Consider the following 18938-nt stretch of genomic DNA (forward strand, 5'->3'; position numbering starts at 1 on the left):
TATCAATTCAGTTGCACCTCCTTATGAAAGATGGCTACAAATCCACAGTTGTCAGTTTGTTATTTAAAGCAGACTAAAAAAAAATCCTCTTGTCTAAGATGTTAGTCACAATACACTAATTGTCAAAATAGCATCATTGTTTGTTTAGACCAGGGGACGGAAACCTGCGGCTCTTTAGTCCTTATACTGCGGCTCCGGGTGGTTTGGGAAAAGAAATTAGAAGTATTTAGCTGAAGTGTATTTTATTTGTGTTTAGTTCTTTTTTTAAACTTGTAGTTCTAAATTGGAAGATTATTGTGATTTTGAAATATAAAAATAAAATTATATCTTATTTTTTCATCGCTCAAAATAAGCGTCACACTCGCGGAAGCCGGTATACCCGCCGAAACGCCGTGCATTTATCGACTTTCAAACCCAGATAGGCCAGTTATGGATCTTCGGATCCACATTATGTCAGTAACTTCTCCACCGTGAACTATGTTAAAAACAAACACCGCTCACGCCTCACAGATGAAAGCTTACAGTCCTGCGTAAAGATGAAAGCCCCGATTTGCAGACGCTGTGCGCAGAGGTTCGGGACCATAAGTCTTATTGTAAACATATCACGGCAGACCTGACAGTGTTTGCATGAACACGCTTTTCAGCATCTCTTTATTGACCACTTTTCACACGCGGTTGCTGTACGCACACAGCCGGCTGTAGCTTTTCAGCTCACAGCCCGACAACGCAACAGCAGAGAGAGCACAGACTTTAAGGTGGCGAGGCGTGATTGCGGGTGCTGTTTTTTTTTAGCAGCATAGTGCTTTTTTTTCCAATTACTTTTTAAAAGTCAGGTCAAGGCTCCAAAAGCCCAAAGGCGATATAAGGGTGGCGGCTCACAACAGTTTTTGTTTACTACATGGATTATTTTAGTTCAGCTGGGTGTCTTTCCTTTTGTTATATTTCTTTAAGAGTTCAAAATGTGTTAATTACATAAATAAAATGTAATTTTCTCTGTAGCACTTCATGGATTTCATAAGCAACACACCTTAGTTGCTCTGTGGATTATTTTAAAAAGCAGTTAAAAACTTTTCTGTTCAAACAAGCCTTTTGTTGATCTACATATTTTATATTCTTTACATTATGTACATTTGATCTTTTACATTGTGTATAATGTCTATTGATTGTATTGTTTATTTTAATATTTGTGTACAGCGCTTAATAAATAAACTTTGCTTACTTCCTTTAGTTGTTCACACAAAGCATAAAGGTAAAAAAAAAAACCAATATATACAGTGTTATCTTCATTTTAGATTTCAAAAAGTATTTGCGGCTCCCAGTGTTTTCTTTTGCGTGGAAACAGGGTCCAAGTGGCTCTTTGTGTGTAAAAGGTTGCAGACCCCTGGTTTAGACAATGAAAAATGTGTGAAAGTATAAAAGTGGACAGCTTTATTTTTCCGTCCCTGGGGCACATAAGGCTGGCTTTGGTAAATAAGGTTTAAACGGGAGTTTGTCTTATTCACGCTAAAACAGGAATAACTGCTGTACCCGTAAAAACGTCAAATGTAACCCTCCGCGGGGACCACTGAGCCAAATAACTGCGACACTTAACTCGCTTACAGTCAATGCTTCGCACACGGAAATGTATACTAAAAACAGCCACCTTTGCCGCTTGACAAGTTTTAAGGCTAGTTTTTCTAGCTCGACCAAAAGTGTTTCCCCTCCCAAAGAAACCCGGTGTCTGTACTTCCGAAAAAAGGAGTGAAGCCCGGAAACGTCAACGGTCTTCAGCATTTTGTCGGCACGGTGTCTGCTCGCAGGTCTGCCAGTTGGACAGACGATAAGCCCAGTAGCAGGTAGGCTAAACACAGCAATATCTTCGCTTTATTTCTGCTGTTTGCAAAATGCTAGCTACTTCACGCAAATGAATGTTAGAGCAGTTTAAACCATCGTGAGAAAATCCTGACTCCCACACTGAAAGAAATGGTTACACTGGAACCTATTGTTCATCTCTCCCGGGAATTACTTCCCACGATAAAGTTTTTTTCGCCCTAACCACAAACAGCTAGCGTACGAATGCACTTATAGGCATCCAAATCCCGCGTGGGAAATCTGCCAGGCTGTAATAATTATGTTAAAAACAATTTGTTTGATAATTCGTCGTTTCTGTGCTGTTTGACTGCACTTATCAGTTAACGTCCGCGTGCCATTGTCTACAGTAGCGTGCGAATGTCCGTTGGAAATGTCACAGTTAGTATTTCTTCCCCATTCCGCAAAATCAGTGTTCCGGTCATTTCGCCACACAAATATTTGATATATCCGCTGTGCAGTGGCGGTCCTAGCTGTTTTTGCGCGCTGGGCGAACACTCCCTCTGGCGCACCTTGCAAACGAAGGGCGCCCTTACTCCCAGCAAACGGGCGATAGAAAACTGATTGGTGCCTATGCCGTTCCCAATATGCGCTGGCATGATGTCGGGGCAGCATGAGTACCAGCAATTTTTTTTATTTTTTTTTTTCCCCCATGTCCCTGATGGCGCCCCCCACCACGATGCCCCCCCCCCCCCCCCCCCCACCGCCTGTGTCGCCCCTATCAAAAACCGCTACTGCCCCTGTGAAATGTTGCGAAATCCATAAATAGTGGATTTAAAAGCTGTGTGTGGCAGTAATTTCTCAGACTCGCTGGTCTTGTTCGGCGTTTTCCAAACTAGACTTACTGGGATGAGGAAATGTGCAGCTCACGTTACTCACCGGGTTCCATAATCCCTTTTTCAAATGAGTCATCTGCCGTTATTACAGGCTGTCACAACAGTGACCATGCAAACGCTGTCAGAGTAATTACACAAATTGAAATATCGTTGCCAACTATTCCATCAGAAGACTGACAGGAGCGGTATGTAAAGAGCTGTGCAGTGGTTTGCTTTTTAAAATGCAGATTTTATACACATACATTTGGTATAATTCATCATTTACCTAATACAGTTTTTGTAACGTTTCTCATGACGTTTAACATTTCTGAGTAGGAATAAGTAATCGACGTGCACTGAGTTGAAGATGTGAGAAGTTAATGTCCACCTTTCACAAAGTATTTGCCCGTTACAGCTTCTAGGGAAAACAATCCTTCTTTTCTTTCTTTTCTTTTTGTGAAGCTTGAAAAAATGGAGAGCCAGAGTCAGGTTTTGGAAAGGCTGCGCACAGCGTTTGAATCGCGTGTTACAATACCGGAGAAGTTTCGCAGGACACAGCTGACCAACCTAATGTCCATGATCAAAGACAACGAGGAGCAGATTGTAAATGCGCTGCACAAAGACCTCACAAAGGTACAGGACTGTGCTCACGTGTTCCACACAAAGCATGAACACATGACTGTAATTCTCCAACACATAATTACGCAACTAAAGCCTCAGGCTTTTGTTTGTCTTGCTGTCATGATGATTTTGCAATCATGACAATTTGTTTTAAAGCCCGTAATACAACTGTACGGAAGTGGTTAACATCTCCTTTAAAAAACATTAAAGTGAGAATAGTTTAGTGAATTTAATCTATAAATCCAATGGTTTTATTAGTAGATTATTCATTGTTGTCTGCTGTTCTTAAATAAGCACTAATTGTCTTGCTGTTGTTGCTGTCGTTGCACAATAGCCAAAATTTGAGGCTATCCTGTCTGAGGTTGAAATAGTGATGAACGAGCTCCATTGCGCCCTCAGTAACCTCACAAGCTGGATGCAGCCGGAGTATGTGAGCAAAAACTTGGTAAGTTTAAAAAAAAAAAAAGACTTATTAATAGTGTGTGTGCGACCAAATAAAACAAAAAAGGAAACGTTACACAACTGTTTTCATGGCCCAAGTAATACTCCTCATGTCAAACAAGTTGAACCTCTTGTGTCCTCGCAGTCTTTTTCCTGCAGAGAGAAATCCCTGGCACCTCCCAGAGAGATTTCAGGCAGTGCCAAAGGAAATTCACCACTGCAGAATGATGAGAATGAATGTAGCAACTCCACTCTGAACGTATTTATTAGGAAATCACTGTTAAACAAAGAGCACAGACTGAAATACGACGTGTGCTGCGCTTTCTATTTTTTGCAAGATGAAATTTATGGCCAGTGCCTCATTGGCACATATAGTTTTCAGACTGTTTTTAATGTTAAATTTATAAAATGTATATGTCTAGCATTTACTGACAGCAATCCAGAATATCTTCATATATCTATGCATGTCCTGCATTTTGAAAAGCCTTTTCTTGCTGCATAATTTATTTTGTAATGTTTTCTGTTGTTCAGGCCACAAAGCTTGATGAATGTTTTGTACGGAGGGAACCTTTAGGAGTTGTGTTGATCATCGGGCCATGGAACTACCCCATGCAACTTCTCATCGTACCCTTGATTGGAGCCATTGCTGCAGGTAGTTCCACAAACACGCTTTTAGCAAAACTAAATCCTGAAGGCAACATTAAAATTGATGACAATAATGTAATCACAGGTACCTTGAGTGAGGTGACTTCAGAGATTTAATGCTAGCTCAGGAAAAATGTAACTGGGAGGGGCGTGGTGGTGTGACATGTGAATACCTCACAGGAGCGCGCTGAACAATCTGCAGACGTCTTAGGGATGTTTTGAAGTTCAATAATTCAAATGTGATGAAATAAAGGGATGACTAACAGTTCATAGACACAGTGGAACTCAACTTGGTAATATTTCTAAAAGTAAGAGCGAAAGTTTTAAAGTGAGCTGACAGAATTTGCAAATATGGCAACGAGTCCTAGAGTCCACCTTGAATGATTTTATAGACTTCACGTGCCTTTACATGCTGCCTGTTGTTGATGTCTTTGATTAGGAAACTGTGTGGTCATCAAGCCCTCCGAAGTCAGCGCCGCCACAGACAATCTGATAACGGAGCTCATCCCCAAATATCTGTCTAAGGTGAAATAACTGATAATATCAACCAGAAGTAACAGACAAATGAGTTTTTCACAATTGTTATGAATAGAGATGGGCACAGTGAACGTGACAGTGACGATATGACTGTTGACAGGACTGTTATGCAGTTGTTCGCGGTGGAGCAAAGGAGACCCAAGCCCTTCTGAAGAATCGATTTGACCACATTTTCTACACAGGTAAAAACCTCAGAGCACACAGGTATGCATCAGATGTCAGGAATTTTACATAGCCAAAGCTTCACTGTACTGTTTAGAGGTTTAGATGATTATGAGTTAATTATGAACTGTCTAATACAGCATGTCAATAGTAAAGTGACACACAATTCTCTCCTCTTTTCCCTGGTTGGCTTAGTAAGACTGAAATGTAGATTATCCTTTTCTGTTCTGGGAACTGAGTCTTCACCCGTCTTTGTTAGGTTCTCAGGCTGTGGCACGCGTTGTCCTCCAGGCTGCTGCAGTCCACCTGACCCCAGTGACCTTGGAGCTGGGAGGCAAGTGCCCCTGCTTAATATATGGTCGGGTGAATGCCACTGCTGCTGCTCACCGCTTGGTGTGGTCCAAGTTTTTCAATGCTGGCCAGAGCTGTGTGGCACCGGATTATGTTCTGTGCTCGAAAGCCACTTGTGATGCCCTTGTGCCTGCGTTGCGCCAGGTCCTGGAGGACTTCTACGGCAGTGACATTCAGAAGAGCCCCGATATGTCACGCATTGTAACACCTAAACACTGGACTCGTCTGATGGGACTGCTCAACAGGACCAAGGGCAAGGTCGTTGTGGGAGGAGAGCACGACGAGAAGGATAGGTACATAGGTGGGTTAAAAAGTATTTTAAGGAGGATTTGGTGTTTGGTATAAGACCGTATATTAGCTGGTATACATTTACTTTTAAATAAACAATGCAAAAAATGTTACACCAGTCGGCCACAACATTAAGAATACCTGCCTAATATTGTGTAGGTCCTCTCTTTCCACCAGCTCTGACCCGTTGAGGCGTGGACAAGTAATCTCTGTCTGGTATCGGGACATTGGTAGCCAGTCCCTTGGGTCCTGGCGGTTGCAGGGTAGGGCCTGTGGAGCGGGCTTGTTCCAGTCTTTCCCATTGTTGCACAGTTGGATTTGGATCTGGAAAGTGAGGAGGCCAAGTCAACACTTAAATTCTTTGTCATGTTGAACCGGTCTTGAACAGTTTCTCTGGTGTGATGGGACACATTGTCCTACTGGGGGAGACTGCTGCCATTGGGGAGTGCCATTACCATGGCAAGGTGTGTTGGGTCTACAAAAATGTTTAGGTAGGTGGTACAAGTCAAACTAAATAAACATCAATGTCAGAACCCAGGATTTCTCCACAGAACATTACTTTTTCCTAGTTTTTGTTCATTGTTGTGGCTGATCTGTGTTTAGATCACACTTTTACTTAATGTTTCAAGGAAAAACAAAAAGAGGAAATTAACAGTCTTCTTGACCATTGATGTAGGGAAAGTTGCTCTCCCAGCCCAGAGTTAGCCTTGCACCGCTTTTAAAAAAGAAAAAGAAATTGCCTTTCAGCTTTGAGACCTGTACTATATTGCCAGAATTATTTGCTTGTCTGCTTTCACATGCATATGAACTTGAGTGACATCCCAATTTCAATCCATATGGCTGAAAATACCTTCCGCGAATGGATGGATGGTTGAAAATGACATCAGCCTAACCTTTTCAGATCTAACTTCCACAAGTTTAGCAGTGTGTTTCTGGGAACTTTTGACTATTCTCTCAGAAGCACATTTGTGAGGTCAGAGACTGATGTTGCATGAGAAGGCCTGACTCGCAGTCTCTGCTCTACATAATTCTCCTCAAAGGTGTTCTTTTGGGTTGAGGTCAGGACTCTGGCAGTTCTTAGACACCAAACTGACTCATCCATATCTTTATGGAAATTGCTTTATGCACTGTTAGTGATGTTGTAACAGGAAGGGGCCATCCCAAAACGGTTCCCACAAAATTGGGAGTGTGAAATTGTTCAAAATATCTTGCTCTGCTGAAACGTTAAGAGTTCCTTTCACTAGAACTAAGGGACTGAATCCAACTTCTGAAAAACACTACACCATAATTCCCCCTCCACCAAACTTTACACTTGGCACAGTGCAATCAGACCAGTACCATTCTAGCGACAGAGAAGTGTGATTGGTCTCTCCAGAGAACAAATCTCCACTGTGTTAGAGTCCAGTGGCAGGGTGGTGAACACCACATGAAGTTTGGGGCTCTGTAACGGTTGGCTCTGCAGAAACGTGGTGACCTCTGTGCACTATGCACCTCAGTTGTTATTTTATATGGCCTACCACTTTGTGGCCGACATACTGTCGATCCTAATCGCTCTTACTTGGTTATAATGCAACAGCTGACTGTGGAATATTTTTAATAGTGAGGAAATTTCATGAGTGGACTTGTTGCAAAGGTGGCATCCTATCACAGTAACACATTGCAATTCCCTGAGCTCATGAGAGCGACCCATTCTTTCACAAATGCAGTAAAACTGCTTGATTTTATCCACCTTGCCATGAAATGATTGGAACACCTGAATTAAATGACTTGGATGGCACAGTGAATACTAGTGTTTAAATAGTCTCACTTTTTCTTAAAGCAGTCTTTATATTAGAGTGTGACCAGTGTATTGATGAGGCTGATATATTGGCTGACATTAGCTATTTGGAGATTCATTGGTGTGATGAGTGATTAAATGAGAATGTAAAAAGTAAAGAAGAGACAAGAGAAACACCCTTCAACCAAGTTATGCATGTTGATTTTGCAAAGTTTGTCCACCAGAGGGCGTTCTACAACTTTCCTGCTGGTAACATGGAACAAACAACAACCAGCAGATCAGATCAGAGTTGGGCAATAAAACAAGATTATTTTTAAACTGCATTGTCGTTAGCTTAGTAAAGACTCAAACATTAACTACATATAAAAATGTTAGAAAAATCTGAGTGAAAGGGGGAAAAGCGCAAACAAAAACCAAACAAATGGATTCATGTGTATTTTTGTACCCAAGTTACTAACAGAAACCAGGTCACATGGGTAACACACTTCATTATTTTTGTCAGTGAGATCATTATGTTATTCCTCTTTTGACTGCATCCTTTACAGGTCATCTCACCTCATTCCTTGTATCCTTTTTTTTGTCACACGTTTCTATAAAGTAGCTTGAGTCTGAATTTCCTTGACTGAAAAAAATGCATATATGAAAGAATATTTTGTCCTCATCTTTCCATAGCTCCAACGGTAGTGGTGGATGTAGCTGAAGATGATGCTCTAATGGAGGAGGAGATCTTTGGCCCCATCCTGCCGATCCTCACGATTGAGTCTCTGGAGGAAAGCATCAAATTAACCAAAACAAAAGAGAAGCCTCTGGCCTTCTATGTTTTCTCAGATGAATCCTCTGTAAGAACACAGAACTCTGCAGCCTCCACTTTCTGCTGTAACATTTATAACATTTAGTCTTTTAGCTAATATTGTCATTATTTCTTTAAGGTGGTGAAGAAGGTGCTGGAAAATTCAAGCAGTGGAGGATTCTGCTCTAATGATGGAATTGTGCACATGGCCCTGCCAGGCCTGCCCTTTGGAGGTGTAGGTATGTGTCAGGCTGGCCTGCTGAGAAAGAGATGTAAGAGATGCAGTCATATGCGTAACCAGTGTTCACTCTGCCATCCAGGAAACAGTGGATTTGGTCACTACCATGGTCACTGGGGCTTTGAGGCGTTCAGTCACCAGCGAGCAGTCATGCTGCGTGGTTGGGCTTTGGAAAAACTTAACGCCCTGCGCTACCCACCGTATAGTGATGAAAAGTTGAGCTGGCTGCGCTGGACCACCTCACCCAAGAGCTGCTCAATCATGTGATGACCGGCAAGAAGAGTGTGAGTGAGAGCGAGAGATGATGAGTAACAGTTCACATTAAGGATTTTGTAATAAGCCTTAGTAATTAAGTTTATTTAGATGTTAAGGCATTCGTATCTTACTTAATAACAGTATAGATGTTTAAGAAGTTGCTTTGAGTGTCTTAGTTATTTAGAATAACATTAAAATTCATTGTGGTTTGACTTATCCATGAAGGAGTCGCTCGAGCCTCGATTATATTTTCTGCATCCACCGGTCTGCTAAGATGTAGTTGGATGTAAATAACAAAAATTATGTCATCTTACTTACTTTTATGCTGTTTTATTAAATAACTCATTTTTGTTAATATTGGCTCTAAATAGACAAGTTTCTTATTAAGGTTCATGACTCTGTTATGCTCATAATATTTCTGTTATTTTTACAGATCCCCCATCTGGACTGAGCGCTGCATGTTGTCAAGTGTCATTCAAAAAATGAATAAAGTTGCATTCAAATAAATCATTTTAGTGTTGAAGCAGAAAAAGAAATAGCTCTTTTGAATTTATTTTGTTACCCAACAAAGACGATGTTTTATTTACCTCACTGGATTATTATACCTGTGGCAGTGTCGGGCATGTCTTAGGAGTGATGATGCATATGATAAACATATGATTATTTCCTTTTGAAAGAGCTTTTCCCAAAGTGCTCATTTTCTGCACAAACTATCTGCTGAAATGTTAACTGCATTACTGACTTACTAGCTTTAAAAGCGAGTAATCAGAGATGCTTCCCGTTGCCTTTTCCCCCCTCTTTGTTGTCCTACCTCTACAAACTGTGCTGTATTAATCCTGTGGTTTAACTTGGCCTGTTAGACTGTACCAGACTGAGGTTCTTGAAGTCATGTGCCAAGTACTTTTTGAAAAGTTCCTGCCTTTCTAACAGTTTTGAATAACATCTGACATGTCAGGTTAATGTTTTAAAAAACTGTGTCGAACAGCCTTTAAAAAAAAAAGAAAAAAGCTTTTTAAGAAAAGTAAAATTCTCTCTCATAATCTTTATATTATGAAGGGAGAAATCGGTGACCAAATCGGTGTTGGCTATGTTTATTTGATAGAGCTTTTTCTGAATGTTTTATAAAAGTGACTTATTTTTGTTCAAAATGATGTTTGCTGAGTGTCGGTATGTTAGAAATGTATCAGAATTGTAATACTGTACACTAATATCATTGCATTGACAATGAGCATATCTAATAATACTCTTCAAATAGGGAACATTATTAAAGTGAATGTAATCTTCAGTAAGACTTACAACTAGTGATTGAGACAATGATGCCTCCTGATAATTGCCTGCCTAAAATGTTAGCATGTTGGTCTTTTTGTAGCCAGAAGCTATCACGTTTAGCGGTGCAACGTTTAGCTAACGTTAGCTAGCTTGATTAACAAGGTGCCAATTTCAAACTTATTGTGTTAGTAATGCAGCTATACAAGTAATTTTAGCAACTTTAAACCAATAATGCTCATGAGTATCTTTCTCCTGTAAGTTGAAACCATATTATATTTGCCAGGAAATTATATTTTGTTATTGTTTATTCAATCTTCTGACATTAAAAACATACTAATTAGCATTTGTTAGCATATGCTGGTTTCATTTTCATGACGGTGAAATGTCTCATCTTTGCTACACTTGTGCAACTCATTGCTTAAAAATGCATTGTCCTATTTATTTACTTTTTTGGTTGGGAAACCAAAAGTACACTGACATCTCATAAAAGCTCATTTATCAAATATGACACACTTGGTGTTACATGTTAAGCATAATTATGATAATAGGAGTAATTATTACACTTTATTTTCATATGCTTCCTAAAATTGCCTCTTTGACCTATCAACTGATAAAACTTGTATTATTTCATGTAGATTTTTTTTATTTAGAGGTTGGTTGTGTTATTGTGCACACATGAATTTTTCTCTAACTTCTTAATGGAAATAAAAGATGATACTGTGTGGTAAGTTTACATCTGCAGTTGTTATAGACGACATGCTGTGGCGTTAAATGGCCGCGCATCTTAAATGTCAACTGTGTCCGTCTTCCTGTTCCTGTGCTGCATAGTTATGTGTAATTTTGTTACAGTGTTGCCGTTTTAACAACCGTACAGTTTTAGCCAGATGGTTTCTGTCACTGTTTTTCGTGAAGTAATGTGAATAATGTAACTTTGCTTCATGGTGTGACAAAATTAATAAAAAATAAAAATAGTTTCAAACACAGCCTTTAACCTCCAGCTGAAAACTTAACAGTACACTACTGGATCAAGAAGTAGCACATTTTGTGAGTCATGTTTAACTGATCATATTTATTACAAATATTAAGCATCAGGTCATCAAATCAGGTTCTCTCTGGTCTCGAGTGGACATCAGCCAGGAGAGAGAAACAGATGGCTCTGTACTCTTAAGCTTTCCCCCTAAACAAGCTCATGTACAGTACAGCTCAGCCACCATAGAGAAAGGACCAAAGCCCACCCAGATGAAACACTGCTTTCCTTCCTGTGGTATAAATTATAAAAATCAACTACGTTTTAATATCACTTCTTTGAAGATTTCTTTCACAGAAATTACGTTTAAAAAAAAAAAAGGAAACAGCACCATCATAAAAAGACGTTACTGTGATGACTGTACATGAGGCTGGCTTGGGTCCTGCTCATGTGTAAGCTACTACTGAGTGGAGGAGAAACACGGGGAGGCTGGATCTTGCTCTCTTGACTCCTGAAGATGATCTTGCAGCTAGCAGACAGCTCTGCTGTGGTGCGTTCATGGCTCTGGTTTGTATGAGGAGGGTGGATTTGTCCCAGGGGAGGCCTTCTCAGGATCTGTGGACTCTGGCTGGGGCGAGGGGCTTGCTGCTGCTGCTTCTGCTGCCGCTGCCGCCGGCTCTTTCTGCACCAGCTCTGGCTCATCCTGCCCTGCCTGTGGTGGGTGGACCAGGACCCGGTCGATGAGGCCAAAGTCCTGTGCTTCCATGGGACTCATGTAGCGATCCCTTTCCATTACACTTTCTGTAAGTCGGACAGAAATGAGCGTTTTATAGTTTAAATGTTTTAAACTAACTTTCCTCCTCTCCTTATACACATGAAAATCGGGAGAGGACGTTTGCTTGTCCTCTCCCGTTAATGCGGCAGGTAAATAATCAACTAACAGTGCGTATTATGTTAGCGCGATCTGCCTTATCACAAAACCTGCCATTACTGTGCATTTAGGCGACCATGATGAGAGAGACAGAGTTTGGCTCAGATGCTGGCAGTTCTCGCTGCAGTCTGCCGGTAGCGTCTCCTTTCAGGCCAGGATAGACGAATGTCACCTAGCAGTGACTAAGTTTGTGGTCAAAGGTTTGCACCCATTTGCCACAGCAGATGATTTTCGGTAAGTGAATGTGTTCAATTGTAGGCAGGGACATTACTGGATATTCTTGTGTAATTGCTACAGAATAATTTATGTTATACTTTGTTATTGCTACAGAAGAATATTTATTTTATTATTTTACATTTTTTTCCCCGGGGACCCTGTGACACCCCATTGAAGAGCCATAGACTGGATCTCTTAAGATCTCACTGTTGGGTTTGTAAGGCCATGCTACTCCTAAATTTCTATCTTGTTCAAAGGGAAGATATAAAACAAAGTTCTGAGCTAATCGACTTTAGTGTTCTCCTTTTTTAAAAAAGAATCGATAAAGAATCGAATCGTTAACTAGAATCGAAAATGGAATCGGAATCGTGAAAATCTTATCAATACCCATCCCTATTTGAGATGATGTCTAACACCTCTGTGAATTCCAAATATTAATGTTCATCACACCTGCAAGTCCTACACTCTTCAGAATAAAACATTATGGCCACCCTCGTCCATATATAATATACGGTTGGTTATTTGCATGTCACACATTGCCACGAACTTGAGACGTGCACTCCAGGCCTGGATTAGCCTTCTTTGTCTGAAATCCAAGTTTTTTGTCGCCAGGAAACATGCAAAGGGGGGAAATCATTGTGCTGCTTTTGTCCTACTTTTAAGTTTGTACTGTGTTGTGGTAATGAGCTGCACAAACATACCAATGGTCTCCAGTAACTGGCCCGTGTGTTTGGCGTAGATGTTGTTGATCTGTCTTTTCAGCTTCAGGATCTCTTCAGCCTGGATAGCAATGTCAGTGGCCTGACCCTGGACACACAGCACACTGAATGTTATTCCCTTCTTTACACCAACTGACCAGTACTCACAGAGAGACTAACTTACTCTGGCCCCTCCTGAAGGCTGGTGAACCATGATGCGGGCATTGGGCAGTGAATGCCTCATGCCTGTCGTTCCTGCTGCCAGGAGCAAGCTGCCCATGCTTGCCGCTTGGCCAACACACCAGGTGGAGATGGGATTCAGAATGTACTGCATGGTGTCATAAATGGCCAGTCCTGCTGTCACCACACCACCTTAAAAAGAGACAGAATGAGAGCTGTCTTTGCATGAATTTACTCATTTACTTAAATACACTGCATTCAACAGAGACGTTAATTATGTCAGGCATAAAATTTCATCTGTGAGATTCAGATCACAAAGTATTTGGACTGTGTGATACCAACAACACAAGATCATCTGCTGCTGCTCTTATATGTCCATATTTGGAATATACTGAAGTGGGCGTATTGTGCTTTTCCTCAAGTTTCATCACAATAAAAGCAATTTATGCTCATTTTAAAAAATGGATAACGTTAAAAAAGACAAATAAATAAAATAAAAAAAATAAAAAAATCAGGCCACCCTATGTATAGTAATCCCTTTGAGCTCCATTACCGTGAATGCATGCTGTCAAAGAGAGGGGCTAAAAGGAAGCTCTGCCCATCTGCTGTTCAAACTTTTTATTTGGCAGCCAATCAGAAGAAAGGTGGCTTAAAGGGGCGGGGCTAGAACTGCTTCTTTGACTGTTGATGGACAAACTGGCTGCACCAAAGCCCAGTATAAGATAAATCAAGATTACTTTGTATTGTGAATCGTGCAAAGCTACTCTAACAGAGTCCAAAAGTAAAACATGGAGCTGACAATGAATATAGCAGGTCCACTTTAACTTCAATGCAACGCTAGTGCAACCATCACACCCACAAACAGTGTTACAGCACTTAATACAAACTGTACCATAAGCATACATGCAATGACCAAAGCTGAAGCATGGCCACAAACACCGACAGGCTTCAGTCACAAACAAAATGACAGCAGCCTGTGAAAGTGCCAGTGAAGCAGCTGGTTTTGCTTCTGTTACTACAAATCAAGAAACTGTTACTTTATAAATACTGCGATTAAAAACATCAATATTTTGAATAAGCAATAAAAAATTATAGTTAATTTTAAAGGTTTTAACTGCACTACTTTTTGGCAAAAGAATTGAGCCTTAGCACAATGACACAAATATACGAGAAAATATTGATAGTTAGTGCGAGTACTCTCGCAGTCAGCAGTGGTTTACTGTAACACTGACGCAGCTCAGCCTTTCTCCGTGGATCAGAAATGAAAAAGTAGTGCTCTAACAAGTTCTTTGCAGTTTCATTTTCATGACGGTGAAATGTCTCATTCCTTCATCCTTCTTTTCATAAAGTTTATCAATAAACCTCACAGCAAAATACTCAGATTGGAACTCTTCGTTTTGATTATGTCATACCAGGACTGTTGATGTACATGTGGATGGGCTTGTTGTTGCTTTCTGACTGTAGGAAGAGCAGCTGGGCTATAACCAGACTGGCTATGGAGTCATCGATCTGAGCAGACGGGGAAGAGAAAGAGCTTGAATATAAATCACTCTGAAAACATGTTTCCAAAAATCTTCAGGAAGACACTTACAGGACCCATTACACATATGATTCTCTCTCTCAGGAGGCGAGAGTAGATGTCATATGCTCGTTCACCTCTCCCCTGAAACAAAACAAACAAAAAACGAAACAAAAGGAGAGGATTTTAAATCAAATGACAAAGATGTTCTCTGTGGATTACAGGTCTGAACAGCACAGTATCTCAAATTCATACAGAAGGTTCACAAATATGCTGCCGCAACACAAATTCATGTTTTTACATCGATATTAGCAGGAATAAAGCCACTTATACAGATGTCTGTCTTTGCTTTGCCAAGCAAACAAAAATTCTCTCATCCTAAATCTTCATGATTCACACCTGTTTAAATTCTTTTTGTGCAACACTTTTGTTTGCAGGAGAAAAGAAACAATCATGTATTTATATTGTATATACACCTCTATACTGACTGTATATACACTTCTACTAAACACAGAAAGTCCTGCTTCAGCCGTTCAAATGATCACACTCACCGTCTGCTCCACGACTATGGGTATGAGTGGAGTCCGGCATATGGAACTGTGGTGGATGGATCTGCTGTGTGTCAGTGTCAAAGAACTGATACGCAACACCTGCTGAAAGACAGACAAAAAAATCCTCCCAAGATATAGGATCAACAACACTCCCAAAAGTTCAGTAACTGCAGTTTCCAGACATTTGATAACGACTGTGTTTAGTCTGTTCCTTCCCATTCCCTACAAGGCCACCTGGGTTGGCTGGAACACTGTTTACTTAGCCTGGCAGGGCGAAGGACACTGTCTCAGCTGAACTATGGACACGCACACACATACATATACTGATACTGATAAGCACTCACCGACGCATCACCCTCCCTACCCCGGATCCAACGCCACCTCCAACGCTTACCTCCCCTCTGATGTGGCCATCGGGTCAGTTGGAGGCGCAGTCGAAAGATTGCAGCGGTCCCAGATCAGATGTACACACTGGAACTCTTTCCCATGTTGCTTGTCTGTGTTTATTGTGCTATGGTGTGTTGATATCTGTGCATTCCTGTATTATCATTTTGTGTTACACATTTCGATGTTTTTTTCCTCGCTACCTAGCCTGACCTGTCTCCCCAATGTGATGTTTGTGTATTGTATGTACGGTCGGCAAGGTCTGTCATCTTGGTTGTGGCCAAAGACCTGCAACTGACAAATAAAGGCTATCTCATCTCATCTCTCATTTACAGACTGCTGTTGCCACCTAGTGTCAAGCATGGCTCAGTCCTAGCTGAGACAGGGAAAAAACTTTGCCCGGTTTGTTGGGTCTTCATTTCTGCTGAGACATTTAGATGGTAGAGTCTGAATATGGTGTAAACAACATAAAAGCATATCTCCATCCTGCTTTGTATAAACTGGTCAAACTGGTATAATGGTGTGGACGATACTTTCAGTGAACATTTTGGCCCCTTTAATACTAACTAAGCATCATTTATAGGGCAGAAGTAACCATGTACAGCCTTTTATGATCTGCCCATCTTAATCGCTGCTTCCAGCATGATCTCAGACTGGTTTCGTGAACACGACGATGGATTCACTGCACTCAAATGAGTCACAAGATCTCAGTCTAACAGAGCACTTTGGGACGTAACAGAGATTCATATCATGAATGTGCAGCTGTCAAATCTGCAGCAAGTGCATGACACTATGTGTGACCATATGCATCATGTGAATAAAGGCCAACATCTCTAAGGGATGTTTTCAGCACTAGTTTGTTTTTAAGTGACAGACTAAAATTGCTTAAGGAGCAAACATGTTCATAAGTTCACAGCTGTCCTCGGACTAAAAAATAATCCAGAGAGAATTTGCTCATAGAATTCTGATCATGAGTTGAAACTTTTTTTCATACGACTATTTTGAACACTCTTTGTACAATCAAATAATAATAACAATAATACAAACTAAAAAAACTAAAGAAGCACCGTGTGGGGAGAAAGCCCCACAAACTGCTTTTAAGCTCGTTGTGTTTGCTGATCGGGCTCTCTGTGATCCTCAGTGCTGTTAGCGTACAGAGCTGGCAGCTTTAACCTCCTAGGACCTGGCGTCCACATATGTGGACATCACATTTTGGGTTATTTAGACCAAAATACTCAATTTCGCTCTACAAGGGCCTGATATCCACTTACGAGGACATTATACTGCTACTGTTCTATCGAAATTTTAAACAAATATCCTCATATGTGGCTCTCATTTTTCTTAAAAATAAGGTAAAAAAAAAATCTGGTAATTCTTTGTTTTTACATTCATCGAGTCCCAATATGCCTAAATATCAAAGAGAAATTAAAAATGCATGTCGTGGAAGAGTTCGAGTCTTAGGAAGTTAAAGGTGATGCCATCAGACTTATGTCACACAAGCTGTTAGCTAACATCATCAACACGACAGAATAACAGCACAAACCGCCGAGTACACATATAACCAGTTTGTGATGTGTCGTCTGCGGACAGTCAAGCTTACTGGAAAGGTTTTCAGTACTCACTCGTAACAGCATTTTGAAGGATTTTAGGGTTTAGCTTTCCTGTGTGACCCCGGAGCTCCTCCGGAACCAATTTCAACTTCTTCTTCCTTTGGGTTTATTGGCACTTATCCAACGGGTTTGGAGGTGCTATACCGCCACCTGCTGACCAACCTCATCGTGCTGGCTTTCTTCGTCTGTCAGTTGGCAAACCACGCAATGGTGCGTTTAACCCGGCTAACGCTGTTTCCTCAAACTTCGTGAGCACCTAAAAGAAAAAAGAGTTCCATTCAGAGGCACTTAGTCCAGCTACAAATCTATATAGTATGAAGAGGAAGCACGTGTTAAATAATAATGGTGAGGATTAGGAAGAGGCAAAGTAGTGAAAAATCAGGCACCAAGTATTTAAGAGCCTTCGTTTGAAATTAGTTTAGTTAGATTAATTAATTAGAATAATTTGTGCTTTGTTGTACAGTACTGTACAAAAGTATTGAGTCATATTTTGCTAGGATAATAGGATAGAGGTAAACGGACTGGTACTTACACAGCACCTTTCTACTCAGTTTTAGCACTCAAAGTGGGTTCTACTGCAAATCTCTTTTAGTACTTTGACACACGCATTCATTCAGTATTTTTATCTATACACAAGCACTTTTATCTAATATTCCCACACAAATACACTCAAACTCTGATGGATGCATTCAAAACATTGCTACACCCACTCTAGAACCCGAGCCTCAGGTCCAGTGATGTATTGATAATGTGTCAGTTTATATAGAAATACAGTATATAAGGCAAAAACAGAGTTTGCACAATTCTAATGAGCTTGAAAGTCAGTAAATGCTGATTTTCAGTTATTTTTCAATGCATGCTCTCTGTTTATGCAGTCTAATGTCAATATGACCTGAAGAAGTCACTCAGATGAGTGACAAAATGTTTCTCCCACTAAAAACACTACATGTGTATAAGCAGACTCAACTTTCTGGGAGTTTTGCAGGCTCATTGAAAGATATTCCAAAGCCCTTTCTTTGAATGTTGTCAAGCTTTTGTTTTGTTCTCTATGAAGATGATCGTACACTGCTTCAGTATGTTTATATCGAGGTTCTGAAGGAGCCAGTCCATGACTGAGTGCTGCACTTTGTGTTTACTCTGGGAATGTGTTTGAAATTACTGTCATGTTTAAAAATTAGGCTGTTGCTATATGCTTTCCAAATGGTAATGGATGTTATCTCATAATCTGATGCCAGTTTTCTGTGACCATAATTCCATCTATTTTGATAAGATCCCCAACACCACTAGCTGAAATTTCAGCCCCAAACTATGACATAGCCTCCATTGTGTTTTGCACAGAAGACAATCACTGCTGAACCTCACTACTGATGGCCCCGATACAAATACTGGGATGATTTGCACCAAAATTTTCAAATTTGGATTCATTGCTACATAAGACCTGTTGCATGTGACTTTCACAGGAAATCCCCTTGTGAGTGCAGAAATACAATTTTATGGTTTTCAAACTGTGTCCCTGCCTCGCCACTGGGAGATGTACTGAGATAGGGAGCAAAACATCCAATGCTCTTAGCCTCCGGCTGATGACCGTGCAGCTGACAACCGTGCAGCTGACCCTTGTTGGCAGAGCAAGTGCACAGGCTTAGAGCAGGAGAAACATCACGCCTGTAAAAGAATCTGAGCACTCTTGGAAACCAGTGACCTCTTCAAAAGGACAGGTGACAACTGGGAAAGGCTGGTGGATGACTAGGAAAGGCCATCTGCCAGCAGGAAAGACTGCAACACAAGTGGGTTTCTATTCACCTTACCTCAGGGGCTACATGAAGCCCCATAAAGCACCATTTCTTG

At 40.8% G+C, this 18938-nt stretch overlaps 2 protein-coding genes across 3 annotated transcripts; one reads left to right on the forward strand and one right to left on the reverse strand.

Moving 5' to 3' along the window:
* The first annotated feature begins 1543 nt into the window (after positions 1 to 1543).
* On the forward strand, positions 1544 to 11389 carry aldh3b1 (aldehyde dehydrogenase 3 family, member B1). The gene is made up of 11 exons (XM_082531230.1): positions 1544 to 1835; positions 3126 to 3296; positions 3619 to 3729; positions 4257 to 4377; positions 4810 to 4895; positions 5008 to 5089; positions 5329 to 5721; positions 8158 to 8324; positions 8415 to 8514; positions 8596 to 8797; positions 9202 to 11389. The coding sequence occupies exons 2-10, from the start codon at positions 3135 to 3137 to the stop codon at positions 8778 to 8780; spliced, it is 1407 nt and encodes a 468-aa protein (XP_082387356.1). The 5' UTR covers positions 1544 to 1835; positions 3126 to 3134; the 3' UTR covers positions 8781 to 8797; positions 9202 to 11389.
* Positions 11087 to 17305, reverse strand: clpp (caseinolytic mitochondrial matrix peptidase proteolytic subunit). Of its 2 annotated transcripts, none has more exons than XM_082531232.1 (7): positions 17106 to 17305; positions 15100 to 15198; positions 14621 to 14692; positions 14442 to 14538; positions 13034 to 13221; positions 12853 to 12958; positions 11087 to 11805 (listed from the first exon to the last, which is right to left on the reverse strand). In XM_082531232.1, exons 1-7 carry the CDS (start codon positions 17115 to 17117, stop codon positions 11561 to 11563), a joined length of 819 nt encoding a protein of 272 aa, XP_082387358.1. In that variant the 5' UTR covers positions 17118 to 17305; the 3' UTR covers positions 11087 to 11560. The 2 variants fall into 2 exon arrangements, with proteins under 2 accessions (XP_082387358.1, XP_082387357.1); XM_082531231.1 differs by having other exon boundaries at positions 15100 to 15201; positions 17106 to 17301.
* Positions 17306 to 18938: the final 1633 nt, after the last annotated feature.

Source organism: Aulonocara stuartgranti (genome assembly GCF_965226115.1).
Source record: "Aulonocara stuartgranti genome assembly, chromosome: 4".
Classification (NCBI taxonomy): Eukaryota; Metazoa; Chordata; class Actinopteri; order Cichliformes; family Cichlidae; genus Aulonocara; species Aulonocara stuartgranti.